The following is a 27133-nucleotide window of genomic DNA, read 5'->3' as shown; positions in this document are numbered from 1 at the left end:
CTTATGTGGTTTTGGTTTGGAAAGGAAAGTTGAAAGATAACATGTTGATAGGTATTATTAATTTAGTTTCATATTTTTGTTATTAAATGAAATATACACTATATAAATTAAAAATATTATTTAATATTTGTTAGAAATAATATTATTTTATTATTATTAGAATAGTCTAGAATAGTCTAGATTGTGGGCTTGGCCCATTAGGTCATCCCATTAGGTCTTTTTAGTCTCTATAAATAGAGAGCCTCCTTGTACAGACTTATACACTTGAATATACAATATATTTCAGATTCAATTTGGTATCAGAGCTCTCGATCTGAGGGCTCTGCTTCCGCATATATATTTTTTTTCCTTTCGTTGTACTGCCGTGCATCATACCGGCAAACCTTTTTACCGCCGTGCATCATACCGGCAACCTTTTTCAACCCTCCGAACATTGTTAGACCCTTTTTCGATCTCAGATCGTCATCCTCCTTCATTATTTGTGTTAAGAACCTTGGGATACACTACCCCAAAAACTAGCTCAAAGGGTGAGAGTGCCCAAGACCTTATAAACTCCACATTAGTTGCACATACAACCAATGTGAGACTATATATCTCAACACGCCCCCTCACACAAGAGCCCTTTAAGGCTTGAAGCGTGGAAATTGCACAGGCCCAATTTTTGGTTTACCTTTTTTATTTTTAATTCCACTTGAAAGCGGGAGGCGGTGAGAATCAAGCTCTGATACCATGTTAAGAACCTTGGGATACACTACCCCAAAAACTAGCTCAAAGGGTGAGAGTGCCCAAGACCTTATAAACTCCACATTAGTTGCACATACAACCAATGTGGGACTATATATCTCAACAATTTGACCAGAAAACACTGTTCACATCGCAAGAAACACTGTTCCGTCACTGTTCATCACTGTTCCGGCCACCTTTCCGGCGAGAAACCACGCGATCAGGATCCCCTCACGCCGGCGACCATTTCTGTCCAAGACCCGTCCCAAACGGCCGCAGCACGCGCCTCCACGCGCCACCACAGCTGTCTACGCGTGGGCCTCACGCGCCATCTCTCTCCGGCGCGTGTGCACTGTTCCGGCCACCTTTTCCGACCAAACCAAGGCAGACAGGCTCGCCTCTGCCTCCTCCTTCCAGATCCAGTGACCGATCGTTGTGGGTCTCTTCCGTTCGAGGGTTTCTAGTGCAAAAGTCGCTACTTTGTTCCTTTTTCGCGTCATTTTTACAGTTTTTTGGTTGTCTGATCGCTGTTCCTGATGGAAGGAACCAGTAAACATTCTTCCGGCATCATTTCAAGTGTTATTCCATCTATCACAACTCTGAAATTGACCGGATCTGCCACTTACAAGAGCTGGTCTACCTCCGTTAAGATCTGGTTTACCGGTCAAGGCCATGACAAACATCTCACCACTAAGAAGACTGATATTTCCCAAGATCAGATGACTGAATGGGAGATAGTTGATGCTCGGCTCCTCAGTATTCTTTGGCAATCCATTGATTCATCTCTTCTCAATATTTTCATTCCTTTTGAGACCTGCTATGATGTGTGGACGGAAGCCAAAAACCTCTACACCAATGATATTCAACAACTTTATTCCATTGTCTCCCAGATGATGGATTTGCGCAAATCACCCGAAGCTCGTATGGAAGTTTATGTTGGTAAGATTCGTTCTTTGATGCAGGAATTTTTGGCTATGTTACCTCATGCTGCGGATGCTACAGTGTACAGGACGCAAGTGGAGCGTCTCTTTACGGTTGTGACTCTCTCTGGTCTCCCTGACGGATTAGAAAGTGTTCGTGAGAACATTCTAACCAGTACTGCGATTCCCAGCATATCCCAGACCTTTCAGCGCCTTCTGAATCTTCAAGATAAGGTGGCTCCCGCACACGTCACAGCTACTGACTCTACTGCTCTCTTGTCTGATTCTGCTGCTTTAGTCTCTCGTGGTAATTGGAACAATGGTGGTCGCGGTCGTGGTCGTGGCCGCGGACAAGGCGGTCGCGGGCCCATGACTTCATATGGCCCAGGCAGGCGCGGACAGACGATGTCGTATGGACAGGGTGGCCGAGGACAAAGGCCTCGGTGTAATTATTGCCAATATCTGGGCCACATTGAAGAACGTTGTTATAGAAAGTACCCTCACTTGAAGCCACCACATATGAACTTTGCTCAAACAGATGTTGTGCCGCCCTCTACCGGATCAGTGACTATTTCCGCTGCAGACTATGAGGCCCTTCTCCAGAAGAGTTCTTCTCAGCCACCTGCTCCAGATACTGGTAATCATGTTGCTTGTTTTTCTCAATCGTCTCTTGGACCCTGGATAATAGACTCAGGTGCTACTGATCATCTTTGTGGTAATAAGGATCTTTTTACTTCCCTTACCTTTTCTAATAATCTTCCCTCTGTTACTCTTGCTGATGGCACCAAGGCTCCTGCTCGTGGCATTGGGCAAGCCAAACCAACTCCTTTCTTGACTTTAACCTCTGTTTATTACATCCCTGGCATTCCTTTTAATTTAATTTCTGTTAGTCAATTGACCCATTCTCTTTCTTGCTCTATCACATTTTCTAAACAGTCTTTTTCTATGCAGGATCCGAGTACGGGGAAGACGATTGGAGCGGGCGGTGAGTCACGAGGTCTCTACTATCTGCATGCACCCTCTGCTCCAGTTGCATGCTCTCTCACAGAGTCTCCTGAGCTTCTCCATAGCCGTCTGGGTCATCCAAGTCTCTCGAAGCTTCAGCATATGGTTCCTTTTTTGTTAGGTCTTAAGTCTTTGAATTGTCAGTCTTGTCAGCAGGGAAAGCATACTCGTTCTTCCTTTGCTAGTAGAGTCAATAAAAGAGCTGCTGCTCCCTTTTCTATTGTTCATTCTGATATTTGGGGTCCGAGTCGGACTATGTCAGTTTTGGGTTTTCAGTATTTTGTAACCTTTATTGATGATTTGTCCCGTTGCACTTGGGTTTATTTAATGAAAAATCGTTCTGAGTTATTTTCAATTTATCAAAAGTTTTGTGCAGAAATAAAAACTCAATTTGGTGCTTCTATTCAAATCTTGCGCAGTGATAATGCAAAAGAGTATGTGTCTCTTGAATTTTCTAAATTTTTGGATACACATGGGACGATACACCAGACTACTTGTCCCCACACTCCACAACAAAATGGAGTCGCTGAACGTAAAAATAGACATCTAGTTGAAACTGCACGTACTCTTCTCATTCATATGAACGTCCCACTTCGTTTTTGGGCAGATGCTATTATCACCTCATGTTTCCTTATCAACCGCATGCCCTCTTCTGTGCTAAATAATGATGTTCCCCGCAGTATTTTGTTTTCCAGAGCACCTTCTTATCCTCTGCCTTTACATATTTTTGGCTGTACTTGTTTTGTTCATGATCTTACTCCAGGTAAAGACAAGTTGACATCCAAGGCCTTCAAATGTATTTTCCTTGGGTATACCCGTTTTCAAAAAGGGTATCGTTGCTATTCACCTGATCTCAAGCGTTATATCGTTTCTGCTGATGTCACTTTCCTTGATCAGCAGCCTTTTCACTCTACTCCGTCTCCAGTGTCACAAGTTGATCAGGTCCTTCCTGTTCCTTTTCTTGACTTGTCTTTACCAGCTGCAGGTGCCCCTATTCCAGAGGAGCAACCAATTACCTCCATACCTGCAGATCGTCCTCTCCTCACATACCAGCGTCGTCAGCCTGCACCTCCTCCGACTTTGCCTCTTGATGACTCATCGCCTTTTCCCGTCGGCTCTTCTCCTCCGGATCCTCCATCAGAGACTCCTCCCATTGCCCTTCGGAAAGGTATTCGATCCACTCGAAATCCTCATCTCCTTTATTCTTTCTTGAGTTATGACAGACTTTCTTCACAACATTTTACTTTTGTTTCTAGTATCTCTTCTGTTTCCATCCCTAAAACCACAGGTGAAGCACTATCTCATCCAGGGTGGCGCCAGGCGATGCTTGATGAAATGCAGGCACTTCACTCTAATGGCACTTGGGATCTTGTTCGTGCTCCTCCCGGGAAGTCTGTTGTTGGTTGTCGATGGGTGTTCACAGTTAAAGTTGGTCCTGATGGCACTGTTGATCGCCTTAAAGCTCGCTTAGTGGCCAAGGGATATACACAGATCTTTGGTCTTGATTATGGGGATACCTTTTCTCCTGTTGCTAAGATGGCTTTTGTTCGCCTGTTTCTTGCCCTTGCCGCCATTCATCACTGGCCTCTTCTCCAACTTGATATTAAGAATTCTTTTCTACATGGTGACTTGCAGGAAGAAGTTTATATGGAGCAACCACCAGGTTTTGTTGCTCAGGGGGAGAATTCTGGAATGATATGTAAACTTCAGAAATCTTTATATGGCCTGAAGCAATCTCCTCGGGCCTGGTTTAGCCGCTTTAGTTCAGTTGTTGAATCCTTTGGCTTAATCAGAAGCAAAGCCGATCATTCTGTCTTTTACCGGCACAGCTCTTCTGGCCAGTGCGTTTATCTCCTGGTCTATGTTGATGACATTATCATTACAGGCAGTGATCAGATCGGGATTGATCAGTTGAAAGAGCATTTATTCAACCAATTTCAAACCAAAGATCTTGGCAGACTTCGATATTTCTTGGGGATCGAAGTTGCACAGTCTAGGCGGGGCATTTCCATCTGTCAGAGGAAGTATGCACTGGATATCCTAGATGAGACTGGAATGTTAGGCTGTAAACCCATTGATACACCTATGGACCCCAATGTTAAGTTATTACCAGGACAGGGGGAGCCACTGCCAGATCCTAGTCGCTACCGCCGACTAGTTGGAAAATTGAATTATCTTACTGTGACAAGGCCAGATATCTCCTTCGCAGTGAGTGTTGCAAGTCAATTTCTTGATTCTCCCTGTGACTCCCATTGGGATGCAGTTATTAGAATTCTTCGATATATTAAAAAGGCGCCAGGAAGAGGTTTATTATATACAAATAAAGGGAGTTCAGAGATCTCTAGTTATTCAGATGCTGACTGGGCAGGTTCTCCTTCAGATAGACGATCCACCTCAGGGTATTGTGTTCTTTTCGGAGGAAATTTGATCTCTTGGAAGAGTAAGAAGCAAACTGTGGTCGCCAGATCCAGTGCGGAGGCAGAATATCGGGCAATGGCAAATGCAACCTGTGAGCTCATCTGGCTGAGACAATTGCTGAAGGAACTCCATCTCTGTGAACAAAGGCCTATGAAGCTCATTTGTGACAACCAAGCCGCTTTGCATATATCCTCTAACCCAGTCTTTCATGAGAGGACCAAGCATATAGAAATTGACTGTCATTTTGTTAGAGAAAAGATCCAGTCAAGGGAGATCGAGACAACATTTGTCAATTCCAATGATCAACTTGCGGATGTATTCACTAAAGCTCTTAGAGGTCCCCGAATAGATCATATTTGTAACAAGCTGGGAGCTTTTGATATATACGCACCAGCTTGAGGGGGAGTGTTAGAAATAATATTATTTTATTATTATTAGAATAGTCTAGAATAGTCTAGATTGTGGGCTTGGCCCATTAGGTCATCCCATTAGGTCTTTTTAGTCTCTATAAATAGAGAGCCTCCTTGTACAAACTTATACACTTGAATATACAATATATTTCAGATTCAATTATATTAAAACGTGTCCCAACGTGTCTAAATCCATATTTTTTTAGGATTGACGTGTCGAAGTGTCGTATCGTGTCGTGTCACGAGTCGCGTGTCGTGTCGGTGCTACATAGGTTGTCCACATCAATGTCAGAGTGGTTGACAGCTCATAGACAGATCACATTATTAACTAACAGGAGTTAGTATAGGAACTGTTCTTTCTTCCTTTTTCTAATTTGTTCTTGATATTTCCTTATTATTAGCTTTTATATCTGTTTTGACTTAATTGATCATTAGGTCCTTAATTTTAGGGAGTTATTTAGGAAGTATATTATGTATTTATTCAAGACCAGTTAACATAAATTTTTTATCTCAGAATAAAATTTCTTCTCTATTACATCAGTAGTTAATCACGGCGCAAAAACAGTGCGAGGTGCGCCATTTCCCGTGTTGCGGAGGCTGGCTTCGAGAAACCGAGCCACGCCAAGCCGAAACGCAATAGCGTCCATGTCCATTGCGGCAAAATCATGCCTGAATTGCAGATATGAGGCAAAATACCATGTTGCACTTAACTTAAATGTGCAACAAAAAAGCTAATGAGGATATTTTAGTCTTTTTGGTGTTTAATATTATCCCACCCTCTCACTCCCTCTGTTACTCTCACCGAATGACCCAAGGATACGTCTCTCACCTTCTCCTCTGCTCTCCTCTCTGTCTCTTGCACATCCCATTTCCTCCATTGCTCTTTGCCTTCCTCGCTCTGTGGCTGCCTTGCACTCTCAACAGATAAGCTTTCTGTCTCTCTTTTTTTTTCTGGTCTCTTTTTTTTTTCTTGTCACTACTTTTTTTTTCTGGCATCTATTTTTTTTGCTTGCCTTTGTTTCTGGGCATTGCTTTTAGTAGCCTTGTTTTGTGGGTACTGGGTTATTTTTGGGAAGTGGAAAAGTGATGAAGTGTGAGGAGTTTAGGTAGCCTTCTTAATTATTAATTATTGTCTTAATTTTGAGCATATATATGTGTGGTATATCTAGGTTCTATTCATCCATTCCGCTATTTCCTAAACCCCAACCAGCTATAGTGCTATAGCATTTTTCAAGGTTGGCTGCAATAGGCCGTGATCCACATTTAATAATTTTGATTACATGGTATCAGAGCATCAACCTCTCTCATACTAGTCTACAGCCATGGCTGATGAAGCAGCCATAGAAGGGTCATTGAGGGGTATCCTCTCAACCCAAAGAAATTTCTTAACCATCCATGGTTCATATTTCTCATTCCCATTCTCTCCAAATAACCCATCACAAACTCCATTGGACCAATTTTCTGGAATAGTTCAAATCTGTTACCCTTGTGATCCAAGGCAACGTAAGCTAGACTACCTCATGGGACCAATAAAAGCACCAAAGGTAGGAGAAGCTGGCTACTCAATTTGAGAATCAAAAATCTCCATGGTAATGGTGTGGTTGACCAATTCCATGGACCAATATGTTCTACAAGAAAGCAAAAGAAATCTGGGATATGAAGATGGATGTATTTTATGAGACAGAGTGGCACAGTGGCAAAGACAGCCAGAAATATAATCAAACGCTTGAGAAAAAGATGTCAGATGTAGAGGTTGACTGTTGAGAACAAAACCCTTCCCAAATGTCAGAGAAGCCTTCACAGATGTAAGGGAAGAGAGCAGAAAGCTGTCATGTTGGGAGGAGTTAAGAATACAGATCAGAAAACCCTCCTCACAATTCCGCCCTTATCACAGAGAAAAATGAACCACATCAATATGCTGAACAACATGGAAACCAATCACAAAAGTTGGTGTGATCATAGTCAACGTTCCAATCACACTAGAGAAACATGCTTGAAGATACAAGAAAGACCAGCAAACTGGAAGCCATGCAAACAAGTTGAACAAGGTAGATGCTATAAGGAAGTTTCTGAAAAAAGCAAAGCAAGTGGGTGTGGCTTTAGCAAATGATAGGCAAAGGAGGCAGATTTGAATACCTCAGAGATAATGAGTATGCAGATCTAGTTGCTCAGGCATTATCGGTAGCAGGGCATCGTGATCTTGGGATGTGAATGAGCTCATTGGGCCTAGTGCTTTAAGTTATTTAATGTCCAGATGCAGATTAGTGGAATGGTGCAAGTGCGAAGAGATTGATTCTCTTTGCAGAAATCCAACATGGGAACTTGTTACTTGCCATAATTTCTCTTAATGATGTAGAGCTTGAGTAGCTAGAGTTGAAGACAACATTCTTACTTAGAGAGCTAGAGGAGCAGATTTATTGAGTCAGGCAAGCGATTTTCATCCTAGATATTCCAATCATGTTTGTTTGCTTATGAAGTCATTGTATGATTGAACAAGTTTACTAGGAAAGCAGTATAAATGGTTGATACATTTATTTTTGGTAATTCATACACTAATAGCCCTTATGATATGACAGTAATATGTATAAGAGAAGTTTGAATGACATACCGACAAGTCCTTTGAGAATTTCTCAGAAACTACCACATCTTCAGTAACATTAATCTTAATTTGGCATCCTGATCGTCTCAGGAATAATGTTGCTTGTTCCCAGTTATCAGAAGAATCCATCTGTCAGAAATAACCAGGAAATGTGAGGATGCATATTCCATTGAATGAGGAACAGAGTATATTATGTACACATAAGAAATGATATTGAACTAAATTAGAATTTAAAAATTGAATAGAAGAAATGAGGTCAAGATTTTGTTAAAGAATTTACTTTTAATGCATTGTCAGTGTAAGTTTTTTAAGACGGTGGACCTGGAATAGTGGGAAAGTTGCTCCTTTTTGAGTTAAGGGTCAGGAGTTTGATTCTGAAAAACAAACTCTTTGTCAATATGCAAAGGTAAGGATACATACAAGGATAGCCCCATCCCTTCCATTGCTTGTTTTGGTTTAAGGGGGAGTATTTTTTTTGGTCAGTGTAAGTTTTATGCTAGGATCTAATGATGTGTTTCCACTTCATTTAATGAGTTCAATAACACGAGATGTATTTAATGACATGACATCACATTTGGATGACAGTTTCAAACTTTTTTATACTGACAGCATATCAAAATTAACCTCTTTGTGAAGTTGTGTTGTGTTCACTATTTTGTCGTGCAACTGGTTCTGGCTGTGCGAAAGAAGAAAGTCTTTCGCTTCTCTTTGGTGCTCGGCTCATGGTCTTTTAGAGGGTTTGTCATTCAACATTGGCAAAGAGATTGGGCAACCATTGTGCACTGCTATGTTATTCTTGAGGTTAGATTTGCTGTTTCTTTTAGTTTGTTCTTGTAGTAGTTTTCTCGTGGAGGATATCTTACCCTCCTCTTTTCGAATCTCTTCTTTCTTGATAATTTTATTTTTCTATCAAAATAAAATCAAAAAATCAAAAAGTGATTTGATATGTTATGTAAAAACAAATCATGCAATTTAAATCATTAAGCTGAAAATGAGGACAAAAAGTAGTTTCAAATCACTAACATGGCATAGAGCTACAAATTTTGGGCTCAGAATCATGAATTAAAAAGATGATTGTAGCCATCTGATGCAAAATGCAGGGAATGAAAAGCGTTCGAGGTCAAGAAGCTGAAAAGTGATCAAAGCTCTAACTGATCTGTTTTATATTAAGTGGTTTTTCATCATTAATAAATCAAGCTACACACAATCTGGAAACATTAAAAATATAGATTCATTAAATCAAATATATATATATATATAGGGGAAATGAAGTATCATGTCACAGGAAACACAAATTTTGTCCCACAGACACCATCGAAAGCAATGTCAATCGTTTTCTTTTTTTCTTTTCTTTTATTTCAAGTGGGTCCCGCACTTTTTGTGTATCTGCAGGACAAAAGTTATTTTTACTGCAACATGATACTTCATTTCCTCTAATATATATATATATATATATATATATATATATATAGGAAAAAGTGTTTGTCCTTTTGAATGACACAACTTGTGTCATTTCACTCGCACAAAGAGGTGGGACCCACATCTTTATTTTTTTTGTCCACTCTCATGATTTATCTCTTTCTCTCACTTAAAATGACACAACTTTACATCCTTTAAAATGATACACATTTTTCATATATATATATATATCAAAACTCAATTATAAGCTCAAAGGAAAGCAATCTCATAAAGTATAAAAGTTGCAACAGAAAAGAGATCAAAAATATCATTAGTAGTGTTAGATTTTTTAATATTAGAGTAAACACATTCCTAATCCGGCTTCAATAGTCTTAACCTTATTGAATAGTTATTCATGTCTTTATCTAACAAGAAATTATAGTTATTCACGTATTAAATACCTAGCTAAAATTATACTTTCTGGTTAATTTCAAGGGAACTTTTCCTGTTGCTCTAAGTGCACAAGTAATATCTTATTAATTCAATATTCAAGAGTTTGCATTATGTCACAAATGACTACAGACGGTACATGAGATATATTTTATTGCTCCAACAAAAAAATTTTTAATGTACACCATGAACCAGAACAGATTATACATAAACACATTAAATACAATCTGAGCATATAAGGATTTTCCAACTAAAACCAGAACCTACCAGAAGTAGTACATTGAATGTTGCTTCTCCTTTAGAAAGATTTGTGTCAATCTCATGTTGCATTTCTGAGTCTATAGTCAGCCAACAGAAAAAACCATAATAAGAAAAGAACAAAGGAGGAAAAACAAAAATAATAAAACAGACAAATATTACACTACACACGCCTGAATATAAACAATACATTGCCTAAGTTGTTCGTCCAAACATGCCTACAGAAAAATTCACATGGTTTTAGTTATCGTATATATAATATTGATAGTTAATGCAACCAAGTCTAACCTGTCAAGTGAAAAGAAAAGAATGATAATTTCAAGGAGAAATTATTTTCCTGGTTACAAAATACTCTTTTAAGATTTAATGATATATATAGGTTTTTATAGGTGAAACTTTGAAAGATGGAGTGTAGTTTGGATCACGAAAGTTTGTTGTCTGAGATTATGACCCAAGTGGCTTATACAGTATCTTTGGTAATTGGTACAGGATAGTCAGGATTAGGTACGGCATTCTCATGAATGATAGAAGTTTCTTAGGATGATACAAGAAACTTCGATCTAGTTTTACTCGCGAGTCTTTCACAGTTTATCTGTCTAGGGTATGTTTTTCTTTGTCTCCATTACATGTACTAAAGGTTGGTGATAATTACTGAAATTACTTTTAAGAACAACTATGAATTGGGCATACCCCATTATGTGCTTCCTTCCTTGCCTTGGACTTATCCATCCATCATCACACTCCCATCAACAGGTTCCTGCACAGATTTCCAAATCTCTACTTTTGGGGAAAGTTATATTTTTGCAGGACCGATACATTATATCAAGACAAAGGCTGGTAGACTCTACTTTGATATCATCCTCTAATAACGCCAGTAAGATTTGCCATCAGGTTTTCATTCACTCTCATAAGAGAGATGATTTTCTTCCAAGCATGTCTTGATGGAAAGCTATAATTTATTCCTAGAGGCAAAACTCACAAGTTCAATGGGCAAGAGAACAAGATGCCAACTCAGTTTTTCCATAAGGTGACTTCTTGTAGGAGAAGGAAGAATTTGATTTTGGCAATAAGAGGCGAAAAGATATTTGGTAAAGTATCCAAGAACGGGAAATATTTAATATGGTCCAGGACCACTGAATCTTTTGGTGCACTCTCTCACATCATTAATTTTTTCTTTTCCTTTTTATCCCTGTTATTTTTCCTCTTTTCCAATTTTACCCTCCTATTTACACTAAGGGACCACCTAAAAAATGGTGGTCCCGGTCCACAATAAATAATCTCCCAGAAACGATAGCTAATGAGGTCACAGGATTCATATCCAACATATGCTACCGATTTTTCAGAACAAAACCATTATTTTGGTTATTTTGAAAATAGTCCACGGCCTAGGTGAATATATGCCCGGCCTGTAGTCTGCATAATTCTCTTTTATTTATTAATATTTTACATGTATTTTTCAGAGAAAAATTATTAGATGAAGTGCATATTTTTTCCATAAATGTATGGTAGATGTGGACCCAATATTATTCCAAGACGCAAATTTGGACCTAGGATTGTCTCCTTCACATTTTAAACAAGTACACAGCTGATTCTCAATTAAACTTTTTTAGTTTTAATATATCCGAGCGAACCAATATGTTTTTATTTTTTCAACAATCACTGTTTTGATGCAGCAATTTAATTTTCACCATCATAATATATGTTAGCATCAAATAGAAGATAAAAGTGTCCAATTACAGTCAGCCTTCAAGATTCAGCAGCAAATAAACTTACCACATTTTATTTTGTTCTGATCATTAGCAAAAAGTCTCACTAGCTCCCCCTGACAAAGAGAACAAATTTAACACAAAATAATAATAATAATAATAATAATAATAATAAGGAAAAACATTCTTATGAACAGGAGATATATTTTCCATTTTCTAAATCATATATTCGTGTAAGAATATAATTGAATTCAAATATATAGAATCTTGAATGATAAATAATGAAATTCAGGGAGCAAATTATTAGATTTATGCTCAAAAAGACGATGGAAAAAATCAAGGGCACACCAGGAAATTAAACAATGTAGACCTATAGAGGAATTTCATTTTACTCCTTTTATTTTATTCAATTTAGGTCATTTACATTTGTGAAAGTGTCTAAAACCGACATTAAATTGAACTGTCTTTACAGATATTACGATTTTATTTTATGCTACCAAATATGCTGTTAGAAGTAACATGATTTTATGAAGCTTTGACATCAATTGAGCCAACTTATACTTAAGGATATGCATGCATAAAGGTTTATAAAGATAATATAAATTGATTACCCCCAATACAAAACTATTAAGACTCAGCCCTCCATTTGGAGATTATATCTTAATCACAATTCACAACCAACTTGTTACTGCTAGATATAATATAAATATGTTAGAGATACACAGGCGGACCAGGGGACTAGGGTTGGTGGCCGCCCCCCCTAAAATTTGAAGGAAAAAAATTAGGTAGTCGGAAGATTTCTTGCTTAGGGAGGAGGGGGGAAGGGAAGTGTGTTGGTGTAGGTCTCAGAAGTTCCATTTCAGATTGAAAACAAACACCCATTTGAGCATTTGAGAAAACCCAGAATGCAAAATCTCACATTGATCAGATTTCCACAATGGGTTTGAACTTGGGGTGTTCCAATGGCTTCACATCCAATAAGTTTCTCGGAGCATAAGAGATCTAGTCTTTAAGTTGCTTCAGGGTCTGAAAAGGAGCTGGGGAGAAATCTGTGAAGGATTTGGGTTGTGAAAAGGTATTAGTTGAACCCTTCAGTTCCAAATAATTGTTTCCTTTTTTCAGATAGTGTATTTTTTTTTTTAATCTCTGCTATGTTGCTGGTAAAAATCAAGGAGATGTTAACAAATGATGGTTTTTCTTTTTTTTCTTTTTCACATTGATCCTCTAGCAACTTGGCTCAATCATTTTGGGTTGGCCAAATTTGAAATTTTATTGAAATTAATTTTACTGTGTACAAAAAAGAAGTCAAGTTTTACATAAAAACCAATTTCCTCTGTTTTTATGCTCTTTTGGCCTCTTACGATTTTGTATTTTCCATTAAGTTTGAAGTCAAATTTTTATGCTTTTGCATTCACGAGTCTAGTTCACATGTTCTTGATTTGTTGGGATGTGAATACTGGACCAAAATGCAGTTTTGAATTTTTTTTTTTTTTTAAATTGTTTTTCCCCATCTTTTCAGGGAAATGAACTTTTGCTGGTATGTAACCAGCCTTTTTTTTTGTTAAGTTACTCTGTATATTGTTACTGAAATTTGGGATGGTTGGGTATGTGATTAACTTTCTCAAACCTGGTGCAAGATGTGAGGTATATCCAGTTGAAGAGTTTAATGTCGGTAAAGAACCATTTCAACCCAAAAGCTTAAGCTGCTGGGTGAGGGCCTTTTTAATGGTTTATATTATATTCTAATACACCCCTCACACGAGCCCATTGGGCTAAAGGGTGGACAATGCACAAGCCCGCCTATCTGGGCTAAGAAACTCCACAAAGAAAACGGGGGGCGGCGAGGATCGAACCCAGGACACCGAAGCTCTGATACCATGTAAAGAATCATTTCAACCCAAAAATTTAAGCTGCTGGATGAGGGCTTTTTTAATAGTTTATATTATATTCTAACAATGTCATAAGTCATAACTCATAAAAATAGATAGTTTAGTCATATACTTAATTTTGCAACTTGATTTGTTGTATGCATCAGGGTGCCTTCTTATATTTTAACACTGACTTTTGCAAATTTATTTGGCAGCTTGCAAAAATTTCGCCCCCCACTAGAAAAAATCTTGGGTCATCCACTAGAGATATATGGCTTGTTTGACGGATAGGATAGGATAGGATAGAAATGAATATGATAAGAGGGTCGGATTAAAGTAGGGTAGGATATGGGACCGATAAGTTTATATTATGGCTTGTTTGTTGTATGCATCAGGGTGCCTTCTTATATTTTAACACTGACTTTTGCAAATTTATTTGGCAGCTTGCAAAAATTTCGCCCCCCACTAGAAAAAATCTTGGGTCATCCACTAGAGATATATGGCTTGTTTGACGGATAGGATAGGATAGAAATGAATATGATAAGAGGGTCGGATTAAAGTAGGGTAGGATATGGGACCGATAAGCTTATATCCTATATTGTGTTTGATGTGCACAAGATAAGCAGTCTAATAGTATAACGTTATCCTATTGGTGTTTGAGACGAACCATATAGTGTCGTGATATAATATAAATAGACAAAAATACTCTTTTAACATAATTTTATATGAATTTTTAAAATTAATTTTTAAGCTAATTTTTTTTTATTTACACATTAGTTCTTATTTTAAATTATTCAAAAAATTTAAAAGTCATAATTTGAAATTAAATATATTAAAATACATAAATAACTTACAAAATAAAAAAAATAAAAAAATATACCCTCACCAAATAAATTTTTAAAAATTGCTTTAAATTATTTGTCAATATTAGTGGCCGGTGGCTAATGATAGTGGGTGGTGTTGGTGGCGGTTGTGGGGGATGTTGACAATGGGGTGGTGGTGATGAGAGTAATGGCCATTGGCCAGTGATAATTGTGATGGCTGACTAATGATGGCGACAGAGATGGCAAGTGTTGGCAGTGATGGTTGGTGCCCGGTGGTTGAGGATGGCGGTGGCTCGAGGTAGTGTCTGGTTGGTGATGGTGGTAGCATGTGGGGGTGGTTAGTGAAAGTGGTGGTGGTGGCGACACTAAGACAATTGTGGCAGTGGCGGTGGTTAGTGGCGACAACCGCGATGGTGGTGGTGGCGCCGACGGTGAACCGTGGCAGTTGTGGGGCTGATCGGTGGTGTTGGTGGTGGCTAGTTATGGCGGTGGTATTTGGTGTTTGGTGGTTCGAGTGGTGATAAAGGTGGCCAATGGCAGGCAATGGCGGTAGCTTATCAGTGGCAAGGACTGACTCTCACATGCCCAACAAAGTTCGTAGGAGAAGAGCATAGGCCTATATTTGAAATGAGAAAAATGTCATATTTGTTATCCTATTATGTCTATTCCTAACCCAAGTCCGCCCTTAGGATAGCTTATCCTGCTACGTACAGGATAAATCAAATCGACAGGATAAACTTATCATATCCTATTGTCTCACTCTCACCAAACAATGGATAAGAATAGGATCTGATAGTCTATCTTATCCCGTCCTCTCTATCCTAATCACCAAACGGGCCCATAATATATGTCATAAATCAAATCTCTCAAAAGCTTAAGCTTTTAGATGAAAGCACATGAATAATTTTATATTATATCTTTAACATTCTCCCTCAAGCCAAGAGCTCTTTGGGATTGAAACATGGACAGTGCAAAGACATAACTATATTGTAACAAGCTTAAAGCTTAGTAAGCTTTGATTTGAGGAGGCCTGTTAGATACAATATAATATATGAGAGATACAATATATATCATGAACCAACTATCCCAAAAGCTTAATTTTTAAGTGAAAGACACATGAATGATTTATATTATATCTTAATTTAACAGTTACGAAGATCATTAACATGATTACATAGGCTGGAAGTAAGCACAACAACCAACAGATTTCTTCGCACAACTTCGGTAGTTATCTAGTCTCAGTCTTCCCATGGAGATAAAAAATATCCCAAGTTAAAATAATAATTCTGTTGAACTTGCACTGCTGACATTTTCAATTTTATCAAACATATCCTAATCCCAAATTAAAATAACAAAATTCTGTGCAATGCAAGTATAGCATCAGCAGATATGGCCATAATTTACAAGTAGTACATCACAAAATGTACACAACATATACGACAGACCATGCATCTATAACTAATTTATTTCAAACCTGACGGCCTTTATCATCCATTGGAATACACTCAACCGCTATCAATTTATCAACATCGTCAGCAGTAACTACATATTCTGGATTTGTGGCTCCTGAACCAAGAAAAACATACCCGAAAAACAAAGAGTTGAACTTCTAACAGACCAATCTACTCAGCAAACAAGCACAAAATTACAGAAGAAAAAAAAAGAAAAAGATCAGAAATAAAGGTCAATCTACCTTCAATGTACTGCCTAGTGCCATCTTGAAGATGCCGAACCCACTGACATGAAGCCAAGATGGTGATATCAGTAATAAGAGAGCTGGAAAAAAATCATGGATGATACGCTATGTTAAATATTAATGGAAAGACTTTTCACCTGAAACATACATAGAGAAGTTCCACGGACTGGATATCCACATCCAAGAAGTTTTTCCCCAGGAACAGCATCACCACAAATTTGAAAATTCTCAATGCCAGGACCATCTGGAAAAACATAACTAGTTAGTTTGGAATTCTAAATCTGAATATTAGAACTTCATTATTCACGTACAAAGTGATACAATATAAAGAATGATATGAATAATTATTTTCCTAATAAAGACCAAATTCTAGGGAAACAAAAAATAAACAAATCTACTCCATAATCTTTCACAAATCTTCTTTATAAAAGGAACAAAGAGAAAAACTAATCTACATGGATTACATATTTATTCTTTTTATATTTACTAACACTCCCTCTCAAGTTGGTAAATGGATATATATCGTTCCGAGTGTGCTAGTGAAGTCTTGAAATCTCTCAATGGGAAGTCCCTTCTCATGAACAAACTCTCCCAAAAGCTTAAAACTACTACGTGAAGACATGTTAATGGTTTTTCTATTACATTTCTAAAACACCTTCTCACTTAGAGCCCTTTGAGCATGAAGTATGCAAAATGCTCAGGCTCACCTATTTTGTGCTTAAATTCATTTCTTTATTAGAAGAATTGAAGCGACAAGAATCGAACTCTGGACCACTTGATCATAGAGACCTTGATATCATGTCATGAACTAACTCACCCAAAAATGTTAGGTGAAGATGTATGAATGATTTTATATTACACCTCTAACATGTTCCTTCACGCCAAAAGCTCCTTAAGTTTGAATAATGAACAATGCACAGGCCCATCACGCCAAGACCCATTTTAGGGATTGAAGCGTGAACAATACATAAGTTCAACTACTTTTTACTGAAACTTTTATTAGGAGATATTGGGAAACCCAATAAAGGCAAATCCCGGTACACAAGGCTCCCCAACTTTGCAATGGTAGAGGTGAGAATTAATTGTATACAGTCTTACCCTTGCTTTGTTTTGAAAAGAGGTTGTTTCCTATATTCAAACTCGTGACTTTTCGGTCACAAAGGAGAAACCTTACAGCTGCTCCAAGGCTCGATCTTGGACAACCCAATATTTGTTAGAAATGTAAAGTAAAAACCATTCATGTGTTTTCACCTAATTGTTTAAGTTATTAAGAGAGTTAATTTATATCAAAGCCTCTATGATCAAGTAGTCTACGGTTGGGTCCCATTTTTCTAATGAAAAGTTGAATTTCAGAATAAGGTAGGTGGACCTCTACATTGCCCCAGAAGGAAATGACGTGCAGGGATGTGTTAGAGATATAACATAAGCTAGTGACGAAGCTTTTACCATGATTAAGGACATAAAATAAAAAACATTTATGTATGTTCACCTAAGAATTTGATATTCTAGTTCACAAGTTGGGCATTTGTTGCCTCCATCCTCCAACTTGAGAAGGAGTATTAGGGATAAGGATAACGATAAAGATAAAGATGCAATCATCTGCCTTTAGATGTTGTTGCCACCATCAATGCGGGCGACACCTTTTGTGTGGCCCTTTATCTTCACAAGTGTACCTTTAGTTGTGATGGGCCTTTAATAAAATATCCAAGTCCATTAGTTAGGAATTAGTTATATATAGATACTTAGGGTGTGTTTTCTTTATGCATGAATTCAATATTGGCTTGTGGGAAAATTGGGGATCTCTGGGAGTTGAGATTTCTGGGTTTATATTTTGCATTTTATGCTTGTAAGGAGCTTATCTCTATTTATATTTTCTACAATTTCATATTAATAAAAGTGGGTTCCATCAATTTGGTATCAAAGCACTACAATCCTGAAAGTGCTTCTGGTTCAAATCCATGGAGCGTTGATCTAGATCTATAAAAAAAAATTATTCTAGAATTTTATGGAGATGAAGATGGAATTAAAGCTTGGAGATGGTTTATCGGTCTTGAACAACATTTTCAAGCAAACCAAATTTAAGAAGCTGATATGCTGAATGAAGTTGTGAAGGGGTTGAGAGGTCATGCTCTCAGCTGGTACAAACTTTGGAGTGGGCTCAGTTACCATGTAAGCTGGCAGAGCTTTAATAGAGCATTTATAGGGAGATATATACCTGAGATCTGTGTGGTAGAGGAGGTTGAAGTATCAAACAATCCAAAAAAAAAGGGACGAAAAAGGAAAAAAAAGGTGTAGAAGAAGAGGATCGAAAATCAAAAAAAGACGACGACACCAAAGCAGAAAACGCAGAAGGGAACGACGCAGAAGCAGTAGCAGATTTGGGAAGAACGAACCTCTGTTTTCATTGTGAAGAACCAACAAATGAAGAACCAAAGGAGGAAGAAGAAAAAACAGAAAAAGAAGAATCACACAAAGTCAGATCTGATACAGGGAGAAGACGCGCTGGAACCAGCAGCGAGACTGCGCGCGAACAGTGGCAGGAGCGACGGTACAAGGAGCTCAGGCCATCGGCTTTGCGGCTCAGCGGAGAAGACCATTGACAAAGACATGCTGCTGGCTGCATGTGCTTGACTAGGGGCAACCCAAAGAAACAGAAGGAGGAGGAGGAGGGGAAGAAGAAGACGCAGAGGAAGTAGCGGAAAAAAAAACAAAAGAAGGAGGAGGAGAGGATGAAGAAGACGAAAAGGAAGAAGCTGAAAAAATACAAGGAAAGGGAAAAAGAGCATACTTGCAGTGCGAAGAAAACCTCGATCAGGAGGAGATAAAGAGAATAAGGTCAGAGATGGTATTTCAGAAATTGGGTCAATTTTTGACCTAATGGGCCAAGCCCAAACGAATTATGAGTTAGAAAAAAAAATGAGTTTTGTCCATCTCATAAAAATAACTTCAGCAACTTTGTTGGATCAAGGCCCAAAACTTAAAGTTATTAAATCCGAGTTAGTGTTGAAAATAGTCATGGGCCCAGGAAAAAACAAGCCACATGGTTCAGAATCAGTGGATCAACTAAACATGATACATATATGTGTAACTTGGTCTATATGCTTTAAGTAATGTGATCTAGGTGGACTCCTAGTCTCTCCCTTCACCTTGAAGACAAGGTAAATTTTCAAGGGGGAGTATTGATGGGCCTTTAATAAAATATCCAAGCCATTAGTTAGGAATTAATTATTATAGATACTTAGGGTGTGTTTTCTTTATGCAAGAATTCAATATTGGCTTGTGAGGAAATTGGGGATCTCTGAGAGTTGAGATTTCTGGGTTTATTTTCTGCATTTTATCCTTGAAAGGAGCTTGTTTCTATTTATATTTTCTGCAATTTCATACTAATAAAAGTAGGTTCCATCAAGTTGTAGCCTTTATCTCCAATGTCGACGCCTTTTATATACCCCCTTACTCCAAGTGTCCTTTGGGATTGAAGTATGGTAAATGTACAGGCCCAACAATTGTGTGCTAAAATTTTTATTAGGAGAATTAGCATAACAAAAATTGAACTCTAATCCACTTAGTTATAGTGTCTCTGATATCATGTCATGAATCAACTTTTCCAAAAGTTTAAGCTATTAGATGAAGACACATGAGTGATTTTTATATTACATTTCTACAATACCTCAGTCCATTCATCAACTAGTTTAAGTCCTAAAGGGATATATGAAGTTCTAACAACTTATTAGCTTCCCAAGGACATATCAGGAGCATTCCCTTTAATATGATTAAGTTTTCGAGGCAGTGAATCGGATGCAAGGCATGGTCATAATGGACCTCTGAGTCTAACATGGTGGCCAAAGGTGGACTAGGTGGCTAGCCATGGAGAAGATGACAAAAACCAAACACACATGATGAACGATGGGCTAATCGAGGGAAAATCCAGAGAGAAAGGGTCACATCAAGTTGATTGAGAGTGATAGCGGAGGCAATGGTGGCTAGAAACACCACCACCCACGAGCTAAGCTGGCAACACACAGATCTAACACTTAGAGGTAGAAAACGCATGTGAGGGCGAGGGCAAGTGGGAAATCTTTCGGCCGCGGGTGGTCTCCTAGGAATGGAAGGCATGTAGAAAGCAAAGTTGATGGTGGGTTCACCAGTTGGTGATACAATGATGGCGAATGGTTGACAACGATGGGCAATAGCAGCTAAGGATAAAAATCCAATGGCACGAGTGTAATAAAGGCAAAGACTTAGAAGGGGTCGATAGCAATGAAAACGATTGCTACAAGGCTTTCATGAAGGCAAGCTAGGACTAGGGTTAATAAGCAGAAGCCCATATCGGGCACTCAAACATCAAGTTGAAATTTGGAATATATAGATGTTTCCTAATAGAGAGTTAATTCTAATAAAAGAAATAAGAAACGAATCTGCCCTTTAATCTCTCAAAAATCTATCCTATCAAATCTTCCTCATGAAAGGGAAAAGGGAGAAACAAATTTATGCAATTATTCCTTTTATACTTACAACAATATGTTATCTATTCTATCTATTACAGTCGAAAACATAAATTACCCTCAGAAACAGAGGAATCATTCTCATCATGCTCAAGTGGAGATTGATACGACTTGCCATTGACAAAATTTCTTTCTTTAGTCCTGTCCTGCACTCCAATTTTATCAATTGAACCATGTGGGAAAGAAGATACTTCCCTACGCAAATTGTTTCATACGTAAGTAGATATATCGAAAACAAAAATATGCCTACTCAGCAATATCAAGTAATTCTCACCTTATAAACACTTACATTTTAGTAAACGTTTCAAAAATTCTTATAGATAGATATAGGGAACATGTCAAAGTGAGGGAGTGCACACTGTGAGAGTATGATCAAAGCAGAACAAATGCTAACCACTAGATCCTACATGTATGGTCAAGATTAGAACGTAAAGTCATGTAACTTTTAAATAGTCATGTGGCCTTTAAATAGTTTTTAATCTTGACCATCCACGTCAAATTAAATGGTCAAGTTGGCTCCTCTCACCTTTTGTATGTGCGAACGTGTGTATGCATGAGATGAAAGTGCAATGTGATAAATGGCAGTCCATAAAATAGAAGCAAATATTTCCCATCACATTACGTTAAACAACCAGTGGAAATTTCTTCACCATCCTTTTTAAACTAGGCAAGGAATCAACTTCAACATGAGAAGACCATGTGAGTTTTCAAACTCTAATGTAGCTCAAGATGTCATGCTACACATTGTTCCTAACTAATTATGGAAAAGGGATATTCACACTGTAAAAATAGAAGTGGATAAAAGATACCTATGAACTGGGTGCATATATCCTGCCAAATTGCTCATTGATTGAGGATTTAGTTCATTCCCAGAAAGACTTTGCTGGGGGAAGTTATGCTGAAACTGAAATGATAAGTCAAATTGGAATTAATGAGAACAAAAGAAAATCTATGATGATAAACACACAAAATGTGAAGGACATAGCATGCACGAAGATTAAATGCCAATAGTACCATGAATTCATGATGAATGTGACTTGTCACATTTCCCGAACCTGGGCTTTCAACAACAGGATTACCATTATCGGCATGGCTTTCTAGCACAGAAGTCAACTCTCCAATTCTATCCTGTCAAAAAAATTAATCACTGAACTTTTAGCAATAATCAATCAGCAATTCACTGGGAGAATCACTAAATAAATACAGACTTCACTTAAAAACAAAGCATAAACAAAAAGAACTATAATAATAGAAATGAAGGGGCATCAAGAAATTATTAATCTATCCATTTAATGGCCACAAATATAAAATGAAGAATTTAATGGGAGACTAAACGAGAAAGCACTCACAAAATAATGTTAATAATTAGTAGGACTGAAAGAATGTAAAGAAACCTCCAGAGATAAAGTAAAACTGAAAGAAATTTATGAAGCAAGTAACTTAGTAATCAACAATGTTAATAGTGTATTAAGCATTGCATTAGTTTTTCACCATGAACATGTGTTATTCTAAATTTTTCAGTCAGATTTCTATCACCACAGGATTCGTATAGAAAGATTTGGCAAGGATAGTAATCCAGATTACAATGCTGAAGGGCAAAAATAACTCGTAAATGTGTATAGGAAGTGTGTAAACTTACATGTGAACTCCGAATCTTCCATTGTAATTGATCATGTAAATGCTGAACAAGAACTAATACAAAACGTTAGAATATATAAACTATTTAGAGGAAGAGAATGATGCATAATAGATTAGGATAATATATGTTATTTTAGAGGAAGAGAATGATGCATAATATTCTCTAATACAGATAATAGGATTAGATCATGATTTTCCACCTCAAATTTCCTTTTTGGTCAATTTTCTCTCCATATTCAACAAATAAATAGTGCCAAACACTAATCCACTTAGTACAATATTAGACATTTCAGTAGATAATTCTGAAATAGACAGCTTTACACTACTCCAACTATATATGTATGGACTATCCATAGAACAATGATTTGGGATCATTAACCTTTTTCTTAATAATGTCCTTCAATTTGTTGTCAACTCAAAAGAAGAAAATAAATAAAAATTGCATTCAAGGGTCACTTCAGAATTCATGCAATTGGTGACATGAGTACAGTATATGGCAAGGATCAATGCAAATCTTGTTTAACCTACAATTCATCCAGCACCATATTTTCATACCTTTACACAGTTGGATATTGAAGAGGCATTCATAACACGAGGCCATAGACCATATTCTGCCAGCAACCCAAGCATCGATGACATGAAAATATATCTCTCATCATCTACAGCCTAGATTAATGATGTACATCAATAACAGCATCCAGAAGCACATGAGAAGAGAAAAGGTAAGTCCAGAAAAAAATAATGAAAGCAAATGCATATAGTATTAATAGATTACAAAATGTGTGCAATTACTGCTTAATTTGATATATTTAAGTAACTTGTCTAGTTACTGTATTTGTCTGTGAACTGTTTCTGATTTCATTATAAATCAAATTGAGGTTTCATCAGTATAAACACGGCTTATTACTTTGCCTTTTGTATAACTTCATATCACAATGTAACATATAATATTCAGTCTTCATTCTTTCTCCTTTCCTCCTTCCTATAATAACAAAACAAGAAAATTCAAAACAGGTAAATAAAATACTAATATCATCATGAAACCAACTTACTTTCAAATCATGTGAAAGTTTTAAATTTTCTTCAAGATAACCTTTCCTTCGAGCCAACTCATTAGACGCAGATGTGATGGCTTCATTTTGCTTGTCATCAACTGCCTAATGAACAAATATGACATGCAAAATTAAAAACGAAGTTATCTAAGTAAAATGCTAAAGGAAAACCATAACTTACAAAGACATTGACTAACCATTCTTAGTTCAGAGAACTGCCTCTCTAGTTTGCATTTCTCAATCGACAGCTGCAGTTCCTGCCACCATTAAATTTAGTTAATTAACTCAAATCCCAAAGATGCAGATATAACTTTCATACCTGCATATATTTCATACCTGCATACAGGCAATAGCAATTTGTTCACGAAGAGACACGATCTCCTCTTCTTGCACCCTCACTCTTGAATAAAGTTCCTGCAAACAAACTTCTAATCTGATGGAATTGTATGAAGCTTAAGTATCTTCAAAAGAAAAATTACATGCATAAATGAATTATGGCATCTTCTAGAAAAAAAATTCATGCGCCAGAATGCGCTACATATAAAATACTGTTATACTCTATTACCATAGCATCTGGGTCGTGGATGTGATTGAGTGCATCATTGCTTTTGAAATTTCTTTGAGCCAGTTGTGTTTCAAAATTGTACCTACCATGCAAATAACAACGAATTTATCACATCACAACTTGAACATAACAAATTGAAAGTTCCAACATAACACAAGCAGAATACTAAATGCATCCAAAGAAGAAACAAAATAGTGGAGACCTGGATTTTCTAATAAAAACATCATCATCATCACTTGCCTTAAGGAGGATCCTTATCCTCCAAATTATTTGTAAATATCTTCTGCTCTTAAATTATATATATATATATATATATATATATATATATATATATATATATATATATATATATATATAGGGTTAACATTTCTCCAGCCACTTGAGATAAGTTTATCTCAAAATACCCTTTTTAACTATGTACTATAGATAGTATAAATTTATTTTTTTCTCTCTCTCCTCAGTCACTTTTCAGAACTTGTATGATGACGTGGAGAGAGAGAAAAAAGCAACTTTAACATTTTAACTATGTACTACCCGTAGTACATAATTAAAAGGGGTAGCTTGAGATACACTTATCTCAAGTGGCTGGAGAAATGTTTTTCCCAATATATATATATATGCTATTGAATATGCAAGACATTTGATCGATCTAGGTAGTTTGTAATCATACTCGAGAGTCAATATACTAAATGTAAAAATTTTACTCATCCGCAGTGGATTGGAATTTTAATGTGATCATTCTTTTAAAGCTTTATAAAATGTAAATATAGTGTATGAGACACAACATTAAGGAAACAATTGCATAATACAATGATAACACTTAAAGAGAAAAAATATGAAGTTATGATGGAATGTTTCTTATTTGAATTCAGAGAATAAAACTGATGGATAAAAAAGCATATTTGTAACAAACTCCATATATATATATATATATATATATATATATATATATATATATATATATATATATATATATATATATATATATATATATATATTAGTGCTAATGTTAATTACAATGGTTCAATCTCAGATATATATAATCCTATATTGGTTCGTAACCAATTCTACAATATATGCATGATATCATACCATGAATGCCTATGATATTCTAACATTCCCCCTCAAGCTGGTGCTTGTATACCATATGAGCAGCTCGTCATATATAATTCACTTGGGGAAGTCTAAGAACCTTAGTAAAAAGTCTGCAAGTTGAACGTTAGAGTTTACCAATGTTGTTCCAATCTTTCTGTAGGGATTCGTTAAAGGATAGTTTTTTTAGGAGATAGGCATCATAGTAATGGGTTGTTTTATTTTGTTTAGTTGTTTGGGTGGTTACTACTTTTAACTTGTATTTTGTCTATTTAAAACTTCATTACGAAGAACAAAAAAAATCGCAGGAAGAATTAATTTTTGCACTTGTATGCTTGAGACAGAGCTTCCTAATAGAGCTCAATTCCACGTGTTTGATATAGCCATATAGGTAGCAGAGGAAAACCCATGTATGATAGTCCCCATTCTCTGTGCTCTTCCACAGGTCTCAGACATTGTCCACCGACAAATTTGACCAATGCTGATAGTCCCACCTTATCGGTAGACCTTTCAGCACCTGTTCAACATCTTAGATATGCCTCCACTACCCTCTAATCTATTACTCCAACCATGTTAATATCAGATTCCTCTACTAATCTCACTGCCAACAACTCTATAGCAGTAGTAGTGGCAGTGGTCTTGTTTGTGGTCATGAAAAATCTCAATGCTCTTTCTATCATAACTTGGGAAATTTGGAGGAGCGCTGCTGAGAGAAACATGGCAAACAAGCTTATGCTAGTTTTGTTTTACCAAGTTACCTTAAACAATTAAACAAACCGCTCTTGCATAAAAGGGTATTTATGTTTTTACCAAGTTGTACTACATTGTACTGCTAGTCTATTCTTTTCTTTTTTAGTAAATGTACTGCTAGTTATATTGTTGCATATAATTACATAATGCATCATTTACCTTTAAATTAACCAATTTTTAAACCAATGCTACCTCATATATTCTGCTCCATGCCCCTTCCCCTCTTAAATCTCACTCATCCCTTTCCTTAAACTCTTAACTATATTCAGTAAGAAAATTCTTTCTGCATCCAAAACAATAATTAACAGTACCAAAACAAAACAACAACAACAACAACAAAAATAAATAAAAAGCCTTCATGTCCTATGTATTACCTGCCTAGAATCTCAGAGCCTTGACTCTGAATCCCATCATTTTTAAGCCCGTTCGAAGAACTTTTAACAGAAGACATAGAATGGTCTGCACAAGGTCCTCCCTCTTCAAGAATAACCTGTAATTGAATCATAGTTGATTCTTTCCATTATTACCAATAAATCTCTAGTACAATCAAACATTACAACAAGTTACACAACCAACATTTGAACATCCAATTATAATTCCAAAAGATTAGGAACTCTTCAATGCTCATTTTTCTGTACACAAAAACATAACAGAATGAAAATTCCAGCTTCGGACAAACAGAACAACGTATCATTCAAACAAAATTAACATAAGCCATCAACAACAACAACAACAACAACAACAACAAAAAATTTAAAATAAAAAAAAATCACACACAGAATAAGAAGCAGGAACTAACTCACCGACAGCAAGTACAACGTTAGCAACCAAACCACCTTAGTCTGTGTTGGACCTAAAAAAAAATGAAACTGTAGGAAAATTCTCGAAACCGAGAAAGAAACCGAGGAGAGAGAAACAGAGTCAAAGGAGATAGAGAAGATTGTGAAAATGAGACTTTTTCAGAGAGGAAAATGAGAAAAAAATAATAATAATAATAATTAATAAGAATAACGCATCTGAAAACGACATGGAAAAGAAAACTGTGCGTTAGGTGAAGAAAATAAATGAATAAAATAATTGAAAAAGTTAATGAAAGGAGTGAACGAAGAAAGAAACGTTAAGGATCTGAATTGGAAATGTCAATGTTAAATCGTTTGTTTTTTTGCCTCATTTGACGGGGAAGACTGCAACTGTAATTACACGTTGTGTCGGTTCCTATATTTTTTTTTTGTTTTTTGTTTTTATTTAAGAGGGTGTTT

General features: G+C 36.8%; 1 protein-coding gene across 3 annotated transcripts in view; it reads right to left on the bottom strand.

Annotated features, from left to right (window-relative positions):
• Positions 1–26852, bottom strand: part of LOC133306885 (uncharacterized) — a 34933-nt gene extending 8081 nt beyond the window's left edge. For 2 of the 3 annotated variants that reach the window (XM_061507262.1, XM_061507263.1), the window contains exons 1-17: positions 26678–26852; positions 26249–26364; positions 24033–24114; positions 23804–23881; positions 23665–23724; positions 23468–23572; positions 22971–23081; positions 22417–22458; positions 21792–21905; positions 21587–21681; positions 20836–20972; positions 16413–16519; positions 16273–16315; positions 16054–16145; positions 11955–12003; positions 10191–10261; positions 8085–8204 (exon numbers count right to left, since the gene is read on the bottom strand). In XM_061507262.1, the coding sequence (XP_061363246.1) occupies positions 8085–8204; positions 10191–10261; positions 11955–12003; positions 16054–16145; positions 16273–16315; positions 16413–16519; positions 20836–20972; positions 21587–21681; positions 21792–21905; positions 22417–22458; positions 22971–23081; positions 23468–23572; positions 23665–23724; positions 23804–23881; positions 24033–24114; positions 26249–26325 (1383 nt within the window). In that variant the 5' untranslated portion in view covers positions 26326–26364; positions 26678–26852. The remainder of the gene's footprint in view (positions 1–8084; positions 8205–10190; positions 10262–11954; positions 12004–16053; positions 16146–16272; positions 16316–16412; positions 16520–20835; positions 20973–21586; positions 21682–21791; positions 21906–22416; positions 22459–22970; positions 23082–23467; positions 23573–23664; positions 23725–23803; positions 23882–24032; positions 24115–26248; positions 26365–26677) is intronic. The other variant, XM_061507264.1, reaches the window with a different exon arrangement.
• Positions 26853–27133: the final 281 nt, after the last annotated feature.

Source organism: Gastrolobium bilobum, unplaced genomic scaffold, assembly GCF_033153095.1.
Source record: "Gastrolobium bilobum isolate Gb01-03AN ecotype WA unplaced genomic scaffold, APGP_CSIRO_Gbil_v1 utg12082, whole genome shotgun sequence".
NCBI lineage: Eukaryota > Viridiplantae > Streptophyta > Magnoliopsida > Fabales > Fabaceae > Gastrolobium > Gastrolobium bilobum.
The sequence above is the reverse complement of the archived record's forward strand: the minus strand, read 5'-3'. Positions and strand labels throughout refer to the sequence as shown.